The sequence below is a fragment of the Dendropsophus ebraccatus genome, chromosome 15 (genome assembly GCF_027789765.1).
Source record: "Dendropsophus ebraccatus isolate aDenEbr1 chromosome 15, aDenEbr1.pat, whole genome shotgun sequence".
Lineage (NCBI taxonomy): Eukaryota > Metazoa > Chordata > Amphibia > Anura > Hylidae > Dendropsophus > Dendropsophus ebraccatus.
Genome location: NC_091468.1, coordinates 38112030 through 38130658, shown reverse-complemented (window position 1 = coordinate 38130658; position 18629 = coordinate 38112030). Strand labels below are relative to the sequence as shown.

Here is an 18629-nt window from a genome sequence, read left to right as displayed (position 1 = left end):
GGAAACAAGTCCTGGGTCAATTATGTATGAACCTTACATAATATTAAGTACCACCTCCTTTAATGTTATAGCCTTTACAAACACACTTGGTTCTAAAACATGATAATCACTTGCATTCAAGTGTCAGGCATTCTTTCCTACACAAGCTCTTGTTGCTAAGAGGAGCACATGCCCCCTGACACTGGAAACTTGGCACCGACTTCTGCTTTTCAAAATAGTTTCACAGCTTTTGTTCTCAGGCTCAGCAGGGAAATCTGAATCAGCTATTGAACGCAACAGAACAATTTATCACGGCATAGGAGCTTTTCTTACTTACACTCCTTTACCTCAAGCGGTATGAAAGTTCAAAGGTTACAGGTGCCCGAGGTTATCCTTTCTAGACTAGAATTTTTTTTTTCCTAATCATTTATTTTTCTTATTAAATTTCTTTTTTTTGTCAATTATGTGTCTTGTCTTGCTGTGAGCTTCAGCTATTGTAAATAGATGTCTTATCTATATACTGCTGTCACTTTTAACTGTAATCCTGACTGTGATGATAAGGAGGACACTGTAGAAAAGTGGTCTGTACAGAATAGGAAGTTTCCGTTTAGTTTTAAGGCCCTATTTGGCCTTAGTGATTAGTGATTATCAGCCGTATTTGGCCAATTATTGGACGTTTCGGCCATGACCGCTTTGTGTAATAATAGACAACGATCAGCCAATATGCACCATGGGGCTTTAGTCCTAAGGTCCCCATACACCTCAGTCTTTAGGCGGCCAACCTGTTGCTCACAGCAATTGCAACGTCAATCTAGGGTGTATGGAGCAGTCCCGAATAACCACTGATAGATGATGTCAGTGGTGATAGGGGTTGGGCCTGATGGAAAATCATGGCCGACCCCTTTGTTTCAGGAGAGATGCAGCAAGAGCCTTCTTGCTATGGCTTACCCCTCCTCTCCCCATAGAGAACACAAGAATGCTCAGCCATGCCGAACGTTCCAATGTATGGGGACGATGGGAGAGAACTGACGCACTCGTCTGTCAGTTAAAAAGGTGTATGTATAAATCAAACCACAATTGCAAGTGCCAATCTCAGTGATTGACACTTGTTTACAGAGCTTTTACGAGGCTCGATCAATCATGTGGCCCGGCCACAGATATGATCACTAGATCATTTGGGTTGCCATATGTGGTAATTCAAACATAGGTAGATGTGTGGCCAACGACTAGTGATGAGCGAATAGTGAGATATTCGAATATTCGATATTCGTAGGAATATCCCGCGAATATTCGAATATTCGATCGAATATATTCTATCGAATATTCGATCCCATTAAAGTCTATGGGAACAAGTATTCGATTAGTGAAAACATCTATTTGACCATTTGGAGGGTAAAACCGGAAGCTGGGGGATTTGAACGCTTATCGAATATTTATCGATATTAGTATCGATATTAGTACGAATATTGAATATTCGAATATCTCATTATTCGATCAAATATCTATTCCATCGAATAGTATTTGCTCATCACTACCAACGACTAATGGTTTTTCAGCATGTGTATGAATGAGTGTATAGGCTTATTCAATCAAAAATCAAAAAGTGCCCTAAATGGTCAGAAATAAGAAAGTCAGGATTTCAGGGTTATTTTAAAATATAGATAGTAAAATGGAAAATTAGAAAAAAACATCAAAAATTCTTAAAAATATTTTTAACATAATCATCTCGAAAATACAATGCAGGAATGGAGCAGCTGTTGCTGTATTTTCTGTGGGAGCTAAGATATATAGTTAATTGCTTTACTCTATTCTGATGGAAAAGTGGGGACCACATTCTTAAGATCAAGAGAAGTCTCAGCAGTCAGACTCATATACTAATAGCCCTATTTCACGGAGCGATTATCGTTCATAGACTCGCTCCAACGACCGCTCGTTAACGAGCACTTAACGATTTTTTTAAGCGAACGATCAGCGTAAACTTTTCTGCTCTCTGACACTCCACTTACCCAACCTCCCCCCCCCCCCCCCCCCCCCGGCCCGTCCACGCAAGTAACTTCTGCAGATGAGGGGGGAGGGAGCATGTTGCAGGCAGTGAACAATTGCTTCCTGATGTTACCAATGTCACTGCAGCATTGGTCAGTTCTTGGACATTGCATGCGGGCGTGATTTCCTTCGCACATAATGCCTGCAGCACCTGCAACATGCTCCCGCCCTCCTCTTTTCTGCAAAAGTAACATGCACGGACGGGCAGGAGGAGGAAGTGGAGCAGCCAGAGAGCAGAAAAGGTAGGACCTTTCTTGCTCTCCGGATATCCCCTTTAACTAGTGATCACCATTGAACTGTGTGCAATCTTGTAGACTGCAGCTGTCACTCAGTAGTTAAAATCAGTAGCTATTATGTAGATAAGATTTTTTCACGACAGGTGACAGAACGGCTTGAGGACAAGATGTCATAGAAATCTGAGTTTCAGCATTTACATAAAATTTTCCTTTGAACTGTGAGAATTTCTTTACAAATCTGCAATTACATAACATGTCAAGTCATTTGTAAAGAAAACAGTTCAATCCCATCTGATCCCATCAAGTTTGTTCATGCCAAACAGCTCGGGTTTGTTAATATTTTAGATCTAGAATAAGATCTTAAAGGCTATAGACACTATGTGGGAGATATATCAAAATGGTGTAAAGTGAAACAGGCTCAGTTGCCCCTAGCAACCAATCAGATTCCACCTTTCATTTTTACAAGAGTCTGTGAGGAATGAAAAGTGGAATCTGATTGGTTGCTAGGGGCAACTGAGCCAGTTTCACTTTACACCATGATAAATTACAGGTCCTAGGTTTTTGCAAATGCATAGACCATGGAATCCATTGTCTTATACACTGGCTCATAGACTATAATGAGTCTGATACTGTTTGCAGTCGAGGTTATGTAAAAGAGGCCTAAGAGATAACAGCGGTGAGTTGGTTTTGAAAACCTTGGACAGCAACTCTCTCAGGCTGGACAATAAAAGGAGAGTTCACAAAGGGCAGTTTTGCAGCTTGCAGTAGAAAATCACATAGGCTATTTAATAGTATAGAGAGAAAGCAGAGTTCACAAAGCAAGATTGTAGAAGAGACATGGATAAAAAGTTTGCACGATAATAAGGAAAACGCAAGAATTAAAAAAATATATACTTTTTGGGTTCCAGTATACAAGAAGGACATGAGGAGCTGGTTCAAAGGCAAGTAACCAGATAAATTGGATAGGTGGACTATAATACCCAGAATGGTTATTAAAATTAGGGATGTTTTGTTTAGAAAAAAGAGGGCCAAGGGGTGACCTAACAGCTATGTATAAATATATCAGGGGCAGTGCTGGGATCTCTTCCATGATCTATTTGTAAGCAAGACTGTATCAATAACAAAGGGGGCACTTCTATGCTTACAGGAAAAACACTTTCTATAAGGAAGGTTGTACTTCCCTTTCTGCCAGTATTGGCATTATGACTGTAACAGGACCTTTGCATCTATATTTTATGTGACTTCTTGTCCTGCAAGAAGTGATATTCTTTCCAGTCTGGAGAGCAGGAGAGGTTTTGTATGGGGATTTGCTCCTGCTCTGGACAATTCCTGACAGACAGAGATGGCAGCAGAGAGCACTGTGTCAGACAGGAGAAAATCCACCACTTCCTGCAGGACATACAACAGCTGATAAGTACTGGAAGACTTAACATTTCTTAATAGAAGTAAATTACACATTTTTGGCACTTTCTGGCTCCAGCTGATTTGAAAGAATTATTATTTTTTTTAATGAAAAAGCCCTTTAATCAAGTTGGGGCTACAGGGAACATGACAAACATGTATACTTAGCCATTATGAATACGGGGCAGGCAAGTATACCCCTGCAGTGTGCGTATTTTTTTTCACTGTGATCACTGACTATGGGGCTGATTTTGCTTTAATAGCTTTAGGACTACATTTGAGCACACAGCATCTAGGCAATAAAGTACAGTACTTTGGAGATTTTGCTGGAGGATTAGGTATAGCATTAGGTTTTGGTTGATTGTCAGAAGAGGATACAACATTCATTACTTGACTTTCAAGTCATGTCATGTCAAAGCCATATAACCTGACCGTGCTATAAAGATATGTAGCCATAGGCAATACATCAGATGACCTGACTAGGTCAAAATTGTAAATCATTTTAAGTAAGAGTTCTTCATCAAGTGCATGCAAAGGTCACAGAAGTCTAAAAGACATCATAGGAACAAAGGGGTTAAATTTCTCCTTGAGGAGAGCATCATAGAGATGTGTAGAGATTTATAGGCCATCCATGCTCAACTGGGAGCATGAAGGAAGGATGTGCAAAGCAATTCTCATACCATGTTAACAAAGTAGCTTTAAAGGGGTTATTCAGCTAAAAGCTTTTTCTTTAAAAAAAACTGATATCAGAAAGTAATTTAGATTTGTAATTTACTTCTATTAAAAAATCTCAAGTCTTCCCATACTTACCAGCTGCTGTATGTCATGCAGGAAATGTTTTATTTTTAGTCAGACACACCACTCTCTGCTGACATCTCTGGCCGAGACAGGAACTCTGTCTCAATTTTCTATGAATCCCCATAGAAAACCTCTCCTGCTCTGGACAGTTCCTTTCTCGGCCAGAGATGTCAGCAGAGAGCAGTGTGTCAGACTGAAAATAAAACATTTCCTGCATGACATACAGAGGCTGATAAGTATGGGAAGACTTGAGATTTTTTAATAGAAGTAAATTACAAATCTATATAACTTTCTGACACCAGTTGATTTGAAAGAAAAAGCTTTTAGCTGGACAACTCCTTTAAAGTCTGCATCTAACCACAACTAATAGTCTTAAGAAATGACTGGGAAGGTCTGCCAAGCCAGATTCTTTCTCTACAGAAGGAAAGACAACTTCTCAGTCATGTTTCAAAACTACTAGTCAGAGAAACTGACTTTAAGAGAAAGCTACATTGAAAAGAGTGTATGAGCTGCTTTCCATACCCTTTCTTCCCTGGAAGACTTCAGGACGGCTGAACATCACATAACCATATGAGAAAACACAACTGTCTATGACATTCATGTCTTTATTTGCTATGTTCATTTGTTGACATTTCTAACAGGTGATAGTTACCAAACCGGTTCATGAAAAGATGGTTGTTCTGCCCAGTACGTTGTGGCACAATATGCCCTGCACTGGATGAGAGAGATATCTGGCTCATAGATGGCATTTGTTACTGTCTCATACGCAAAAGTTCTCTCAGCTCAGATCTACCAGAAGCTTAATGAAAATCTTTGGATGCCAAGGTACACTAAATCCCCTTTAAGAGAACCACTCAAAATTGCATTGAAAAGTGGGGGCAATGTTCTTAGAGAAAATGGAAACTATGCATAATGTATGATGGGCTAAGCTTCATCACATAGAATCTGGTCTGCATAAGGAGATGGTCTAATCGAAGAGGTGGTCTATGTGAGAAGTTTCACTCTATATAACATATACTGACTACTGTAGCTAGATAATGGACTGGACAAGCTCTTCACAACCTATATGAAATGTAATGGCGATTTATGAATAAATGAATGGGTTTTATGCTTCTTCAATGAAGAGATTTTGCGAGAATATTAAAAAATGGTATGGAAATTAGATGGAGTTCAGCTGTTTTTTCCCCTTATGGTCCCTATAAAAAAAAAATATACAAACTGTCCACCATACCACACCGTAGATTATACAAGATGTGCAAAGCTGCTGGTTGTCCACCATACTCATCGTCTATATATAAGATGTAGAATGCGGCTACTTGTCCAACACACTCATTGGGGGAGATTTATCAAACATGGTATAAAGTGAAACTGGTTCAGTTGCCCCTAGCAACCAATCAGATTCCACCTTACATTCCTCACAGACTCTTTGGAAAATGAAAGGTGGAATCTGATTGGTCTCCCATTGTCTCTATATAAGATGTGGAAAGCTGCTGCTTGTCCACGATACTCATCCTCTATATATAAGATGTAGAATGCTGCTGCTTGTCCACCATACCCATCCTCTATATATAAGATGTAGAATGCTGCTGCTTGTCCACGATACTCATCCTCTATATATAAGATGTAGAATGCTGCTGCTTGTCCACCATACCCATCCTCTATATATAAGATGTAGAATGCTGCTGCTTGTCCACCATACCCATCCTCTATATATAAGATGGAGAATGCTGCTGCTTGTCCACCATACTCATCCTCTATATATAAGATGTAGAATGCTGCTACTTCTCCACCATACCCATCCTCTATATATAAGATGTAGAATGCTGCTGCTTCTACACCTTACTCATCCTCTATATATAAGATGTAGAATGGTGCTACTTCTCCACCATACCCATCCTCTATATATAAGATGTAGAATGCTGCTGCTTGTCCACCATACCCATCCTCTATATATAAGATGGAGAATGGTGCTACTTCTCCACCATACCCATCCTCTATATATAAGATGTAGAATGGTGCTACTTCTCCACCATACCCATCCTCTATATATAAGATGTAGAATGCTGCTGCTTGTCCACCATACTCATCCTCTATATATAAGATGTAGAATGCTGCTACTTCTCCACCATACCCATCCTCTATATATAAGATGTAGAATGCTGCTGCTTCTACACCTTACTCATCCTCTATATATAAGATGTAGAATGCTGCTGCTTGTCCACCATACCCATCCTCTATATATAAGATGTAGAATGCTGCTGCTTGTTCACCATACTAATCCTCTATATAGAAGATGTAGAATGCTGCTGCTTGTCCACCATACCCATCCTCTATATATAAGATGTAGAATGCTGCTGCTTGTCCACCATACCCATCCTCTATTTATAAAATGTAGAATGCTGCTGCTTGTCCTCCATACTCATCCTCTATATATAAGATGTAGAATGCTGCTGCTTGTCCACCATACCCATCCTCTATATATAAGATCTAGAATGCTGCTGCTTGTCCACCATACCCATCCTCTATATATAAGATGTAGAATGCTGCTGCTTGTCCACCATACTCATCGTCTATATATAAGATGTAGAATGCTGCTACTTCTCCACCATACCCATCCTCTATATATAAGATGTAGAATGCTGCTGCTTGTCCACCATACCCATCCTCTATATATAAGATGTAGAATGCTGCTGCTTGTCCACCATACTCATCCTCTATATATAAGATGTAGAATGCTGCTGCTTGTCCACCATACCCATCCTCTATATATAAGATGTAGAATGCTGCTGCTTGTCCACCATACCCATCCTCTATATATAGGATGTAGAATGCTGCTGCTTGTCCACCATACCCATCCTCTATATATAAGATGTAGAATGCTGCTGCTTGTCCATAATACCCATCCTCTATATATAAGATGTAGAATGCTGCTACTTCTCCACCATACCCATCCTCTATATATAAGATGTAGAATGCTGCTACTTCTCCACCATACCCATCCTCTATATATAAGATGTAGAATGCTGCTGCTTGTCCACCATACCCATCCTCTATATATAAGATGTAGAATGCTGCTGCTTGTCCACCATACCCATCCTCTATATATAAGATGTAGAATGCTGCTGCTTGTCCACCATACCCATCCTCTATATATAAGATGTAGAATGCTGCTGCTTGTCCACCATACCCATCCTCTATATATAAGATGTAGAATGCTGCTGCTTCTCCACCATACCCATCCTCTATATATAAGATGTAGAATGCTGCTACTTCTCCACCATACTCATCGTCTATATATAAGATGTAGAATGCTGCTACTTCTCCACCATACCCATCCTCTATATATAAGATGTAGAATGCTGCTGCTTGTCCACGATACTGATAGGCTGTTTATAAGAAAGTTGTTTTTTTCTTTCTTCTTTTTGCTGAACGCAATGCTTACAGTGCCAAACCTCCACCCAGTGCTGCATCTGCTCAATTCACACTGATACGAAGCTGCGTTCTATTGATAACATCCATGCTGCTATTTCAGTCTAATGGCAAATTCTTTAGTGAGATGTATAAGGTTATAAAACTCTGCAACCTTGGAAGAATAGCTTATGTTTCTGTACACAGGTATTCATGATCTGTCAAATCTTTGGCTTCAACCAAGGAACCAGCACTAAACATCAGATCCGCACTGGGGATATAATGGTGCCGTGTTTACAGATATCGCCCAGTGATCCATGGTAGTGCCGCTTTTACATAGTCGCACAAAACATTTTTGCATCTGGTGTTCAAATCGAGGGTTGTTTAGACCACTGGATCCATGTGAACACAACCTAACCTTATCATAAGTGTCTATTATAGTCCCTTTGGTTTGAAGACTGAAACATCATGTGAGTAGAAGAAACCTTAAAAAGCTCAAAAGCCAATTGTAACTAAGAAAACATATGAGAGGTACATGAGATCAAATAAAGATGTAGACCATCCACTCTGACCAGCAAGAATGGACAACAATCAGAGGTGACCTTGTCATCCACAGTATTGACATGACAATAGAAGTCAATACCATTAGATGCTGATTTGAGACCCATCACTTATTGCCAGTATCAGTTCTTTCTGGATGGTTCACCAAGAACTACATAATAAGAATTACATTTAAGTGTATATATACTATTATACTGTAATGATGATATTCCACATGTTGCATGCGGTTAAAGTGGATATGTTTCATATAGATGGTTTATTATATAGATATAAAGGTGAAGACTGCTTTAAAGAGAAGAACTCAAGAAGAACCAGATGGATACTGTTAGGTGGTTGACGGAAAAAAAAAAAAGAAACATAAAATGCTGCGTAAATATGTATCCTACCTGTATGTGACCTTGACATGTGTCCCTGGTTCATCCCGTTCCCAGATTAGTGCAACTCTTTCTGGACACTGATGGACATGCTTGTCTAGGCAGTTCACTAAAGGGGGAAAAAGGGGTTATTTTAGAAATGTACAAATGTATTTATATGTATATATATATATATATATATATATATATATATATATATATATATAGCCATACATGTCTAATGTTCAAGGTTTTCTATGATAAATTACCATGGGAGGTTTATTGACACAAATTTTTACAATATAGTATTTTTGCTTTTATTTATCTTGACATGAAATTAGCTTTTCAATGAATATTAAAGGGGTAGTTCAATAAAAAAGAAAGTCTTTCCAATCAACTGGTGCCAGAAAGAGCCAGCAATTTGTAATTTACTTCTATTAAAAAAAATATTGTCTTCCAGTACTTATCAGCTGCTGTATGTCCTACATATGGCATCCTGTGGCACATTAGCACAAAGATGTTGCAGATGGGTCTGTAGATCCTGCACACTTGTAGGTTGCTAAAGCTGGCATCCCAGCTGGTCCCATAAAAGGTTAACTGTTGATAATTCTGGCAACTGGGCAGGCCAAGGAAGTATTGGAATCCATCAAAAACATTCCTGGGAAACCCTTGCCGTGTGGACGAGTATGCCAGTTGGAAGCCCTGCCATGAAAGGCAACACATATGCACAGGATGTCCTGCACATATTGCTAAACTAGGGAGTGACTGGCTCATATGTGATGCCCTTTTATATAATCACACAAAGGTTGGTCTGGGCAGATACAGGGGTATATAATGAAGGTGCCGTCTGTGTCTAGATGATGGGCAAGGAAACTGTAGGACCGCACATTCTTCAAACAATTGTCTCTACTGGTAATCTACTGGGCTGTCCAGACGCTGGTCACCATGTGTATGTGCCCTCCCGTAACCACTGCTTCCAACACCTCCCAACTGCTTGGTGAGAACAGCCTAGATGGTGGGCAATTCATCTAAATGTCCATCTTGTCTCTCTCCTGTTCAATAATAAGTCCCCTCTCAAACTCTGTAAACTTTAAGTACATTATAAAGGCAGTAAACATCTAGGGGTACTCAAAAATAGCCCCCAAGAGGCTTTTTATAGGGCAGCAGGGGAAGCACTGTTACGCCCTCTTGTTGAAAGACCCTGCGTCTAATCAGACCACATCTGCAATCATTTACGCATCTGCCTGAGACATATAGGCCCTATTACACAGTGCAAATTTCTGTCAAAGCATGCAGATATCACCCCTCGTAAAAGAGCCACTGGTCAGCCGACAAACAACCAAACACTCGCTCCTCGGCTGATCGCTTACTTTACACTTTACTTTCCAAAAATATTCTGCCATTGGCGTCACATCTCTCTATGTTACCATGATGGCTGATCAAAGGAAAAGACTGCAGGAACAATCTTAATGATTTTCGTGCAGCCTTAGCCGCCAAGCACAACAGTATCGACTAAAGTGAATGGCCTTCATCTGTGTCTTTTTGGGTCTCACGAAAATGGAACTTGCTGCAATTGCATATCTCAGTTTAGTCGACCTTATGACATAGTTTCAAAGTATTTCAGTATGTAAGGCTAATGGGGGGCCAGCATAGATTATAGGTACAGGATGAATTTTTGCATATTTGTATTTGGGTTCTAATAGGATTGGCAGGTCCCCTACGCCTCACTCCTGGTTGCTTCCATAAGCTGCTTGTTGTTGGCATATTGCATTCCACAATGCCTGCTGAGGTCTGGAACGGGTCATGTTGTTGTTCTAGCAGGCAGCCTGTTTAGCAATGACAGCCTAACCAAATGCCAATCAGGCGAGACACTGGAAAACAGCCAATGCAATGTTAGGTAATTGAAGAACCCAAACCGAGACCATCAATTTTAGGAATTCAAAAACAGAAAACTTCAACAAATTCTTCAGTGCAATTTCCTTTGACAACAGGAAAGACTAACGATTTTTAGAGTTCCTTTTCCAGGTAGATCCAAAAATAGTTATGCACAAGACCATCACTGCAAAAACCATCATCATTTCAGACTTTGCTAGGAACTAGTCAGTTTATACGCAATGAGACAAGTATCCTAATCCTAGTAAATTTGTCTCTATGTGACGATAAGATGATAAGAAATGGGGGTAAAAATGGAAGGATCCCTTAAAGGGAACCTGTCACCCCCCGGGACGGAGATATCCTTGTCTGAAGCCCGGCGTGCGCTGCTGAGATGAGTCCGACGCCCATAGAGAATGAATGGAGCCGTCATTCTCTATGGGAGTTGGACTGACCCCAGCAGCGCGCGCGCTGGGCTGCAGACAAGAATATCTCCGTCCCGGGACCGGCTCAAGGAGCGGGACTTGGCCAAATGGGATAAGTATAAGGGGCTCTAGCTGGGGATCGGGCGGCCTTCACCCCTGCACGGGGAAGGGGGGGGGGGAGAGGTTCCCTTTAATACTAAGGAATCATAATACAATTGCTTCACATTTTATCAGTTCACATAACTGTTTAGATACATGAGTGTAGATCTAAGTGTTACGCTAAAGATTTCCATAATGTACAGTATTTCAGCACATTTAACATAAGCATAGCTACTAGGCTAGCTGGTACAAGAGTATGTACCCATCAGGTGAGTAGACCAGTCTTCAGTGTAAAGGGGTCATCCCACTATTAAGACTTTTTCCCTATTGACAGAAAAGTATAGTGGTTGAGGGTCCAACTGTTGGAACCCTCCATGATCTTAAGGACAGGGTCCAAAGTCTACCATCAAAACGGAGTATTAGTCATGGGCGTGCGCTGCCTCTCATATCATTGTCTGTGAGAGCTGCCAGAGTTAACCAAGTGATTGGAACTCTTTTTTTTTTAAGATCACAGGGGTCTCATCAGTGGAAAGAGAAAAGTCTTAATAGTGGGACAACTCTTTAAAGGAGTCACAGAGGTAAGAGGTAATTAAATGGGCTTTGCCCCAGCCACTCACTGTGCAGGAAATGACAGTAGGTAGAATGGGACCTTACAAGTTGTACTATAGGAGCCCATGGTTACTTGATCTCCTTCTCTTTGACTTATGTAACACAATAACCTGAACGTTTCTACACTAACTTCTGTAAAGTATCTTTAGTGCTGAAGGGAAATACAATGTGGAATAGTCTAGATTCTGAACGCAGGAGCTAAGGTAATATTTACCTAGATTAAATTTTTATTAGATGCTTTATCAGAGCTATGCCAGATCTATACAGGAACAATACAAAAGAATGAACACAGTATCAGGCACGGTTGTCACCAACATGTGCACTATACAATAGATGTCCATGAACTATTGAAGCCATAACTTTAACTACATTTAGATTGATGTTATTCAAACTCATATCTTTCTCCTCCACAGATTCCAAGTCAACGAACTATAGTTTTAGTAGGTTATTTCCAATCTCTACCTTGTGCAGGTCTCTGGCACACCTCACTCTTTGGCTCTTCTTTACAGTAGATAAGTAAGATTGAAAGGAATCGCCATCACGGACATCTTACACAGAGGTACCAAGATCATTTGGGCACTGTCAAATTTATCATACTGTCAGCACCTTGGGTCAGGTCCGAGTGCTGGCTGATTCCCTATAAGGCCTACAATTTGTGTGGCACTTTACATAGCTTGTCATCACTCAGATCGGTCCCTGCCCCACTCACCGTCTATCTTCAAAGCACTAACTTTATTCAGCCTTCTGCCCTTGGTGTATGTTTCATAATCTAGCCCTAGCAGAAAGCCCAGCCTTTGTTCAGGTTAAAAGCAAACTACTTCCATGCCCTGCTCCTATTCCTTCTCTCACATATGGGACTCCCCTTCCCACCAGAGGGATGATCCCAATACAGTTTAAGGCTATGTTCACACTACGTATATGTCCGGCCGCATATTTTCGCGGCTGGACATATACGTGTTAAACTCCGGCCGGGGATTTACGCAATTTGCGGCCGGCTACGTACGGACTGCGAAATTACGCCCGTAGTCTACTTACGCTTCCCGAGCACCCTACGTAGCGATCTGACAGCGGTCTTTTACTTGGAAATCTTCGCCTAGCCCCGGACACCCCACAGAACCTTTTGGATCAGCAAAGAAAAGTGGAAAAATGAAGAAATCGCCACTACATACGGGACCACATGTTACGCGGTCTGGTTCATTTTTTACGGCGCCGCGTACGATCCGGGCGTAAGTTCGTACGTAGTGTGAACTGTGCAGCCGTAGATCGTATACTTTCCATTGTACTCAAACTACGTAAATCTCCGGCCGCTTATTCACGGAAAGCGCTACGTCTGGAGACTTACGTAGTGTGAACATAGCCTTACCCTTATCCTGTACATCAGAAAAAGATTTCCTTTACCCCTCAATGCCAAGGGAGCTTGCTCTGCCTCTGCTGTTAGCTCCGGAGCTGCGCTCCTTCATATCAGCTGCAGTCTTTGTGCCCTTGCAGGTCTAACACGTTGTAAAGGAGGCATTGATAGACAGGGAACAGACAACAAAACATCACATGGGATGCTGTCCAATTTAAAGGGACTGTATTAACCCCCCTTATCATTTGAATGGGTAGTAATTCTGTAAGTTCTCTGGCAAGGGGATTCTAAAGCCTTTACCTATGTGCTCTAGTTTGTGATTATTTTTATGCCTATTACTAATTAACTGCAACAAGTCTTTGCCCAAAGGAGAATACCAGTGACAATGGTGACGCAATTCTCCACAATGTGGTGACTTAGCAACACCAGTAACAATGCGTGTGGTAACTGTAAACACAAAGATAAAAATAGGGGTATCTTGAGGATACTGATACAAACCTTGGACATATACAGCAATGCTGAGAAGATCCCTTCCAGGAATGCACATAATATGAAACCTATGAAAAATAGTCTCTGCTGCGCCCACACAATCCTGACAATGCCACCTATTCATTTCTTCTGATGTTAGTTTATTGTTATAAATGCTCAACCCTAAAATACCACAGGCCTATTCTATGTGTTTTAGGTTATATTAACATGTATGAAACTGGAGATGAGCGAACTTTGAAAAAGTTTGGTTTGGCAGGTACGACGAAATTTAACTCCTTAAGGATCGGGCCAATTTCCATTTTTGCGCTTTTGTTTTTTCCTCTTTGTGCTTAAAAGGCCATAGCACTTGCATTTTTTCACCTAGAGACCCAGATGAGCCCTTATTTTTTGCGCCACTAATTGTACTATGCAATGACAGGCTTAATTGTTGCATAAAGTATGCTGCTAAACCAGAAAAAAAAATTAATGTGTGGTGAAATACTGAGTTGTTATACATGTTCCTGAAGTTAGTACGATTACAACGATATGTAACTTGTATAACTTTTATTTTATTTGATGGCTTTTAAAAAAAATTAAAACCTTTTTAAAACAAAATAAATGTTCCTTAAAATTGCTCTATGACCATGTTGCTGCAGCCGAGAGCAATACATTGCTGAGCTGGGATCAGCGCCATTACGAGGCAGACCCCCGGCCGAGACAGATGCAGGGATCGCTCCTCCGCAAACGTGCCCTTGGTCGTTAAGGGGTTAACCCGCTCGCTACTGCCGCGTGTAATCGCGGTGGCAGTGAGCGGGGAACAAGGAGCAAACGAGCACTGACAGTCGCCCCGTGTAATAGTCAGTCACATCCCAGAGCAGATCATTTTCCTGAGACAGGTTACATCTCTGGGGCAGACTATATAGGTGCAAAAGTTGTCTCATGATAGAGGAGCATGTAGGGGTCAGGAAACAGGGGTCAAGCTATTCATTTTCAATATACAGTGGTACCTCGGTTCTCGAACTTAATTGGTTCCGGAAGGCAGTTTGAGAACCAAGCAGTTTGAAAACCAAGCAGTGCCTTCCCATAGGAAATAATGTAAATGTGATTAATTGGTTGCAGCAGCCACCAATAATTACCTACAATACTCATTTATTACACTGATAAGTGCTCAGTATAATCACTACAGTACAGTACAGAACAGCACTATACTGTACAGGACATTAAACATAAGAAATGTTCATCAGAACCAGCAATTATAGTACAGTAGTCACCAACTCCTCACCCATCCTTTACTGTATAGCGCCCCCCCCCCCAATCCAAGCACTGTAATGTATGGGAGATGGTGGTGCACTGCCTGTACTACTACTGCACTGTATATGCACTCCAGCAGTCTTATACAGCACTGTACTGTATGTGAAGCCTCACCACTGCTTAACTCGCCAGGTACAACCCACCATCCACGCTCGCAAAAACGTTCGGAAAACGAGCAAAGTTCGAATTCCAAACACTACTTCTGGGTAAATTTTCGTTCGAATACCAAGCAGTTCGAGTTCCAAAGCGTTCGAAAACCAAGGTATTACTGTAATCATAATGCTTGTATAGCGCCAACTCCACAGCACTTTACATACTTTGTCAATTTTGGTCCAATTCGGAGTACCCAGAGGAAACCTACGCAAACACACAAACTCTTTGCAGTGGTGGGATTAGAACCCAGGACCCCAGTGCTGATAGATTACAGTGCTAACCACTGAGCCACCATGCTGCCAAATTAAGAATGTCATTCATGGATACAGACACAAGTAAAAAAGGAAAAGTGAGAGCCGAAGAAAATTTGCATAGGAATACGACAAATGTACTTCGTAAACCCAGTGTGTCAAGTCTTTTTTATGCATAGCAGACCCCAAAACTACAGTAATCAGTTTAAAAGACGCTGATTCCAGATCTGTCATTTTTATCTTTCCCCTCCAATTCTACTGCTGTAAGCTGCAGACAGGACATGCTGATGCACGGAGAGGACTTCTAAGATAAGCAATTTAATGGAAAGGACCCTAAAGGCTTTTTTACATTGACCGATGCTTAGGAGCAAGCGAGCGCCAACCATCATGGTGAAAGACAAGGATCAGCCATCATCGAGCATGTTTTTAACAGGAGCTATTACAACAAGCAATTATCAGCCGTAATGGCCAATAATCTGCCAAATACGAGCCTTAAGAGTCCTTGTTTTGCAGGCTTAGGCCAGGTTTACACTATGTGAAACTCCAGCCGTTGTGTGACTCGGCCGAGTCACAGAACGGCCAGTGTCGGTGAAGATCACCTCAACCGTTATGTGCACCCGCATCCCAATTCACCGCCGCACACAATGAGCCGCACTCTCCATTTTGGGACCTGTCAGGCTTGTGCGGCTCCTATTCAATGAATAGTGGCTGCACAAAACTGACATGTCAGTTTTTCGTGCGATCACTAGGGATCCCGGCCGGAATGTATACTGTGTGTATACATTCCAACCAGGATTGGCTCTGACTGCAGTACAACGCAACTTTTGTATTAATCACAGGCGTTGTTGCAAATCGGTAACAACGGCCGTGATTAATACACCAGTTATGTTGTGTGAACATAGCCTTACAGAAGTGAGTAGAAAGGTAAAGATGACTATAAGATGCTGCTTCTTAATCAAAGGTCCTTTTACATAAACTGATATGGGGCGGCGCAAGGAAGCAAGCTAGTGCCCATCAGTGAGATCAGCACCTGTTTGCAGTACCTTCAGAAGTTCAGATTAACCACAAAGAACCGCAGTATCGTTCGTGCAGCCATTTAAATATATTGCTGCTCTTCTCCTGTTTACTCAGAAATCAAGGCACAATCCAGTGATCATTCATGTGGCCTTGTCTGTATAATGGTCAATAGCCAGGTAATAGGCTTGTCAAATGAGCACTAAACTACTAGTATGGGATTGTAGTCTCACTATGTAATACCACCTTAAAAAAACTGCAAAAACTAAGCATGCTATTTAGTGCATAAAAATATACCACGTCCCATCGGGAGGCGCAGAAGGCACAGCGTGACTACCACACCCAGCCAGGCCCCCTCACATGGACAGATTTGCATAAAGCACAAAAACAGATGATAGACAATAAACTCCACGCGCACCGTGCCAGCAGCCAGTAATCTTGCATCACTGTTCACACCACTAGTACATGCTGTGTGTTTCCAAACTCTCTGCTTCACACATAGGATTTACATCCATGAAAGGAACATATCATCGGGATTTGATTTATGATGGCAATATAGTTGTTATTTTGTCCCAGAAGTCCTTGTTTATATCTATGTGTCATTCACCTAACATTGCTGCAGGCGTCACACATACATTACACTCCCAACATGTGACACCCGCAGAAGTTTCTCAGGAATTAGTTTTTTTTTTCACGACTTCAGACACGCCCACTCTTTTACAGTCTCGACCAATCAGCTGCAAGATCTGAGCCCATCCCTATCCTCTGAGAGCAGCACAAGTCTCACTATTATGCAAGCCAAGACACACGCAAGACACCTTTAACCCATTCATCTCCTGCGAATATATCAGATTGCCATCCCTGATGAACAAACAATATCCAGACTTGTTTTATTTAGAAAAATATAAAACAATAATAATCTTGCAGCTCTGCTAATAGATATGAAATAAGGGTGCATTGCTACGTCAGACGGTTAATGCATAAACTGTGTCGAATACGGAACAAAGCTGCAGAAAGTGAAACTTTGTAGTTGCTATGAACTAAGCGGCTGCAGACACAATAGGCTTCGTGGTTAAACACAACTTATGTTGTCGATATATTCCATATGGGAACATAGTTGGAGGTTATTGCAAAAATCCTAGTCTAACTGTATAGTTCTGAACATTACAGTTATGAGTATAACTAATAAACGTTATATAATAGACTCCCATTAGAACGCTATTTAACTCTTTCCTGTAAAGAGCCCATAGAGGGAACACTGTTTCTGTTACATTCTGCAGCTATTATGTCACTTACTATATTGCCCAAGCTCTATTGTATACTTTCATCATTACCCTATACGACATTAATCTGGGTATAACACTCACCGGATACATTCAGCTGTCCACCAAGAAACCATCTCACCCGGCCTTGGGTGAAGTCACAATCTTTAACTGTCTGGTGTGGTTTGACCCAAATCAGCCTCTCCCTTGCAAGAATACCCCAAAATGTTTCAGGGTCTTCATGTGAGAATTGCAGGAGATCCTGAAAGGTTTGTACACCCGGTAGGGCGGTTGATTCTGGCATATATGAATGAACATCCCATTGGGGTCCTGGGGTGGGGTAAGATGGTTGCACCTTCTGTTTCTGGTATGAGGCACAGTATCTCGCCCCAAGTCTTCTCCAGGGACAAATTCTTGAAGGTCCCTGTTGCTTGGTAAGCATTTGGTGCAAAAGTAGTCTGCTTGTTAGATTTGCTGCCATGGTGATTACATACGAGTTATAAAGGTGTATTAAAGAAGCGCCGTAACATCAGGAGCAGAGGGGATCCAAAAGTTGCAACAGGTTTCCCAGATGGAAAAGTTTCTGTTCTGATGATAACTGCAACTGCAAAACCATCTGCTGTGGCTGTGCTGATAGAGTTACACTGGCCAAGAGCTCCTCCTTATTTCATATCCAGGAAATGTAAATGAAACTTTTTCTGCAACTCTATTGCAGTTCATTGCCCCTGGTATAATCCATGTTCAAATGGCACACATTGTGGAGAGTCCTTTGAGTTATTCTGGCAGGCTGGTGTTCTTTATTCCCGCCATCCTAGTGGCTTTTTGTTATCTGAAGGCAGATGGCTTATTGGCAGTTTTCTTTATCACAGCTTCCTGATCTGGAGTCAAGATCTGCCTGCCGTCAGCACGGGGCCACAATGCAGTTTAGTGATAAAGCGATAAAGCAATATATGACCAAATCTATGAAAAAGCGAAATAATTTTTTGTGAATTTATTGTTCCATTTTATTAGAAAATAGGATTATTATTTTGACAACTG

At 41.3% G+C, this 18629-nt stretch overlaps 1 protein-coding gene across 1 annotated transcript in view; it reads right to left on the bottom strand.

The window, feature by feature from the left end:
* The window catches only part of ACSS1 (acyl-CoA synthetase short chain family member 1), a 70665-nt gene extending 52273 nt beyond the window's left edge, over nt 1-18392 (bottom strand). Inside the window, exons 1-2 of the mRNA XM_069955384.1 lie at nt 17697-18392; nt 8813-8909 (exon numbers count right to left, since the gene is read on the bottom strand). Of these exons, the coding sequence (XP_069811485.1) occupies nt 8813-8909; nt 17697-18072 (473 nt within the window). The 5' untranslated portion in view covers nt 18073-18392. The remainder of the gene's footprint in view (nt 1-8812; nt 8910-17696) is intronic.
* Nucleotides 18393-18629: the final 237 nt, after the last annotated feature.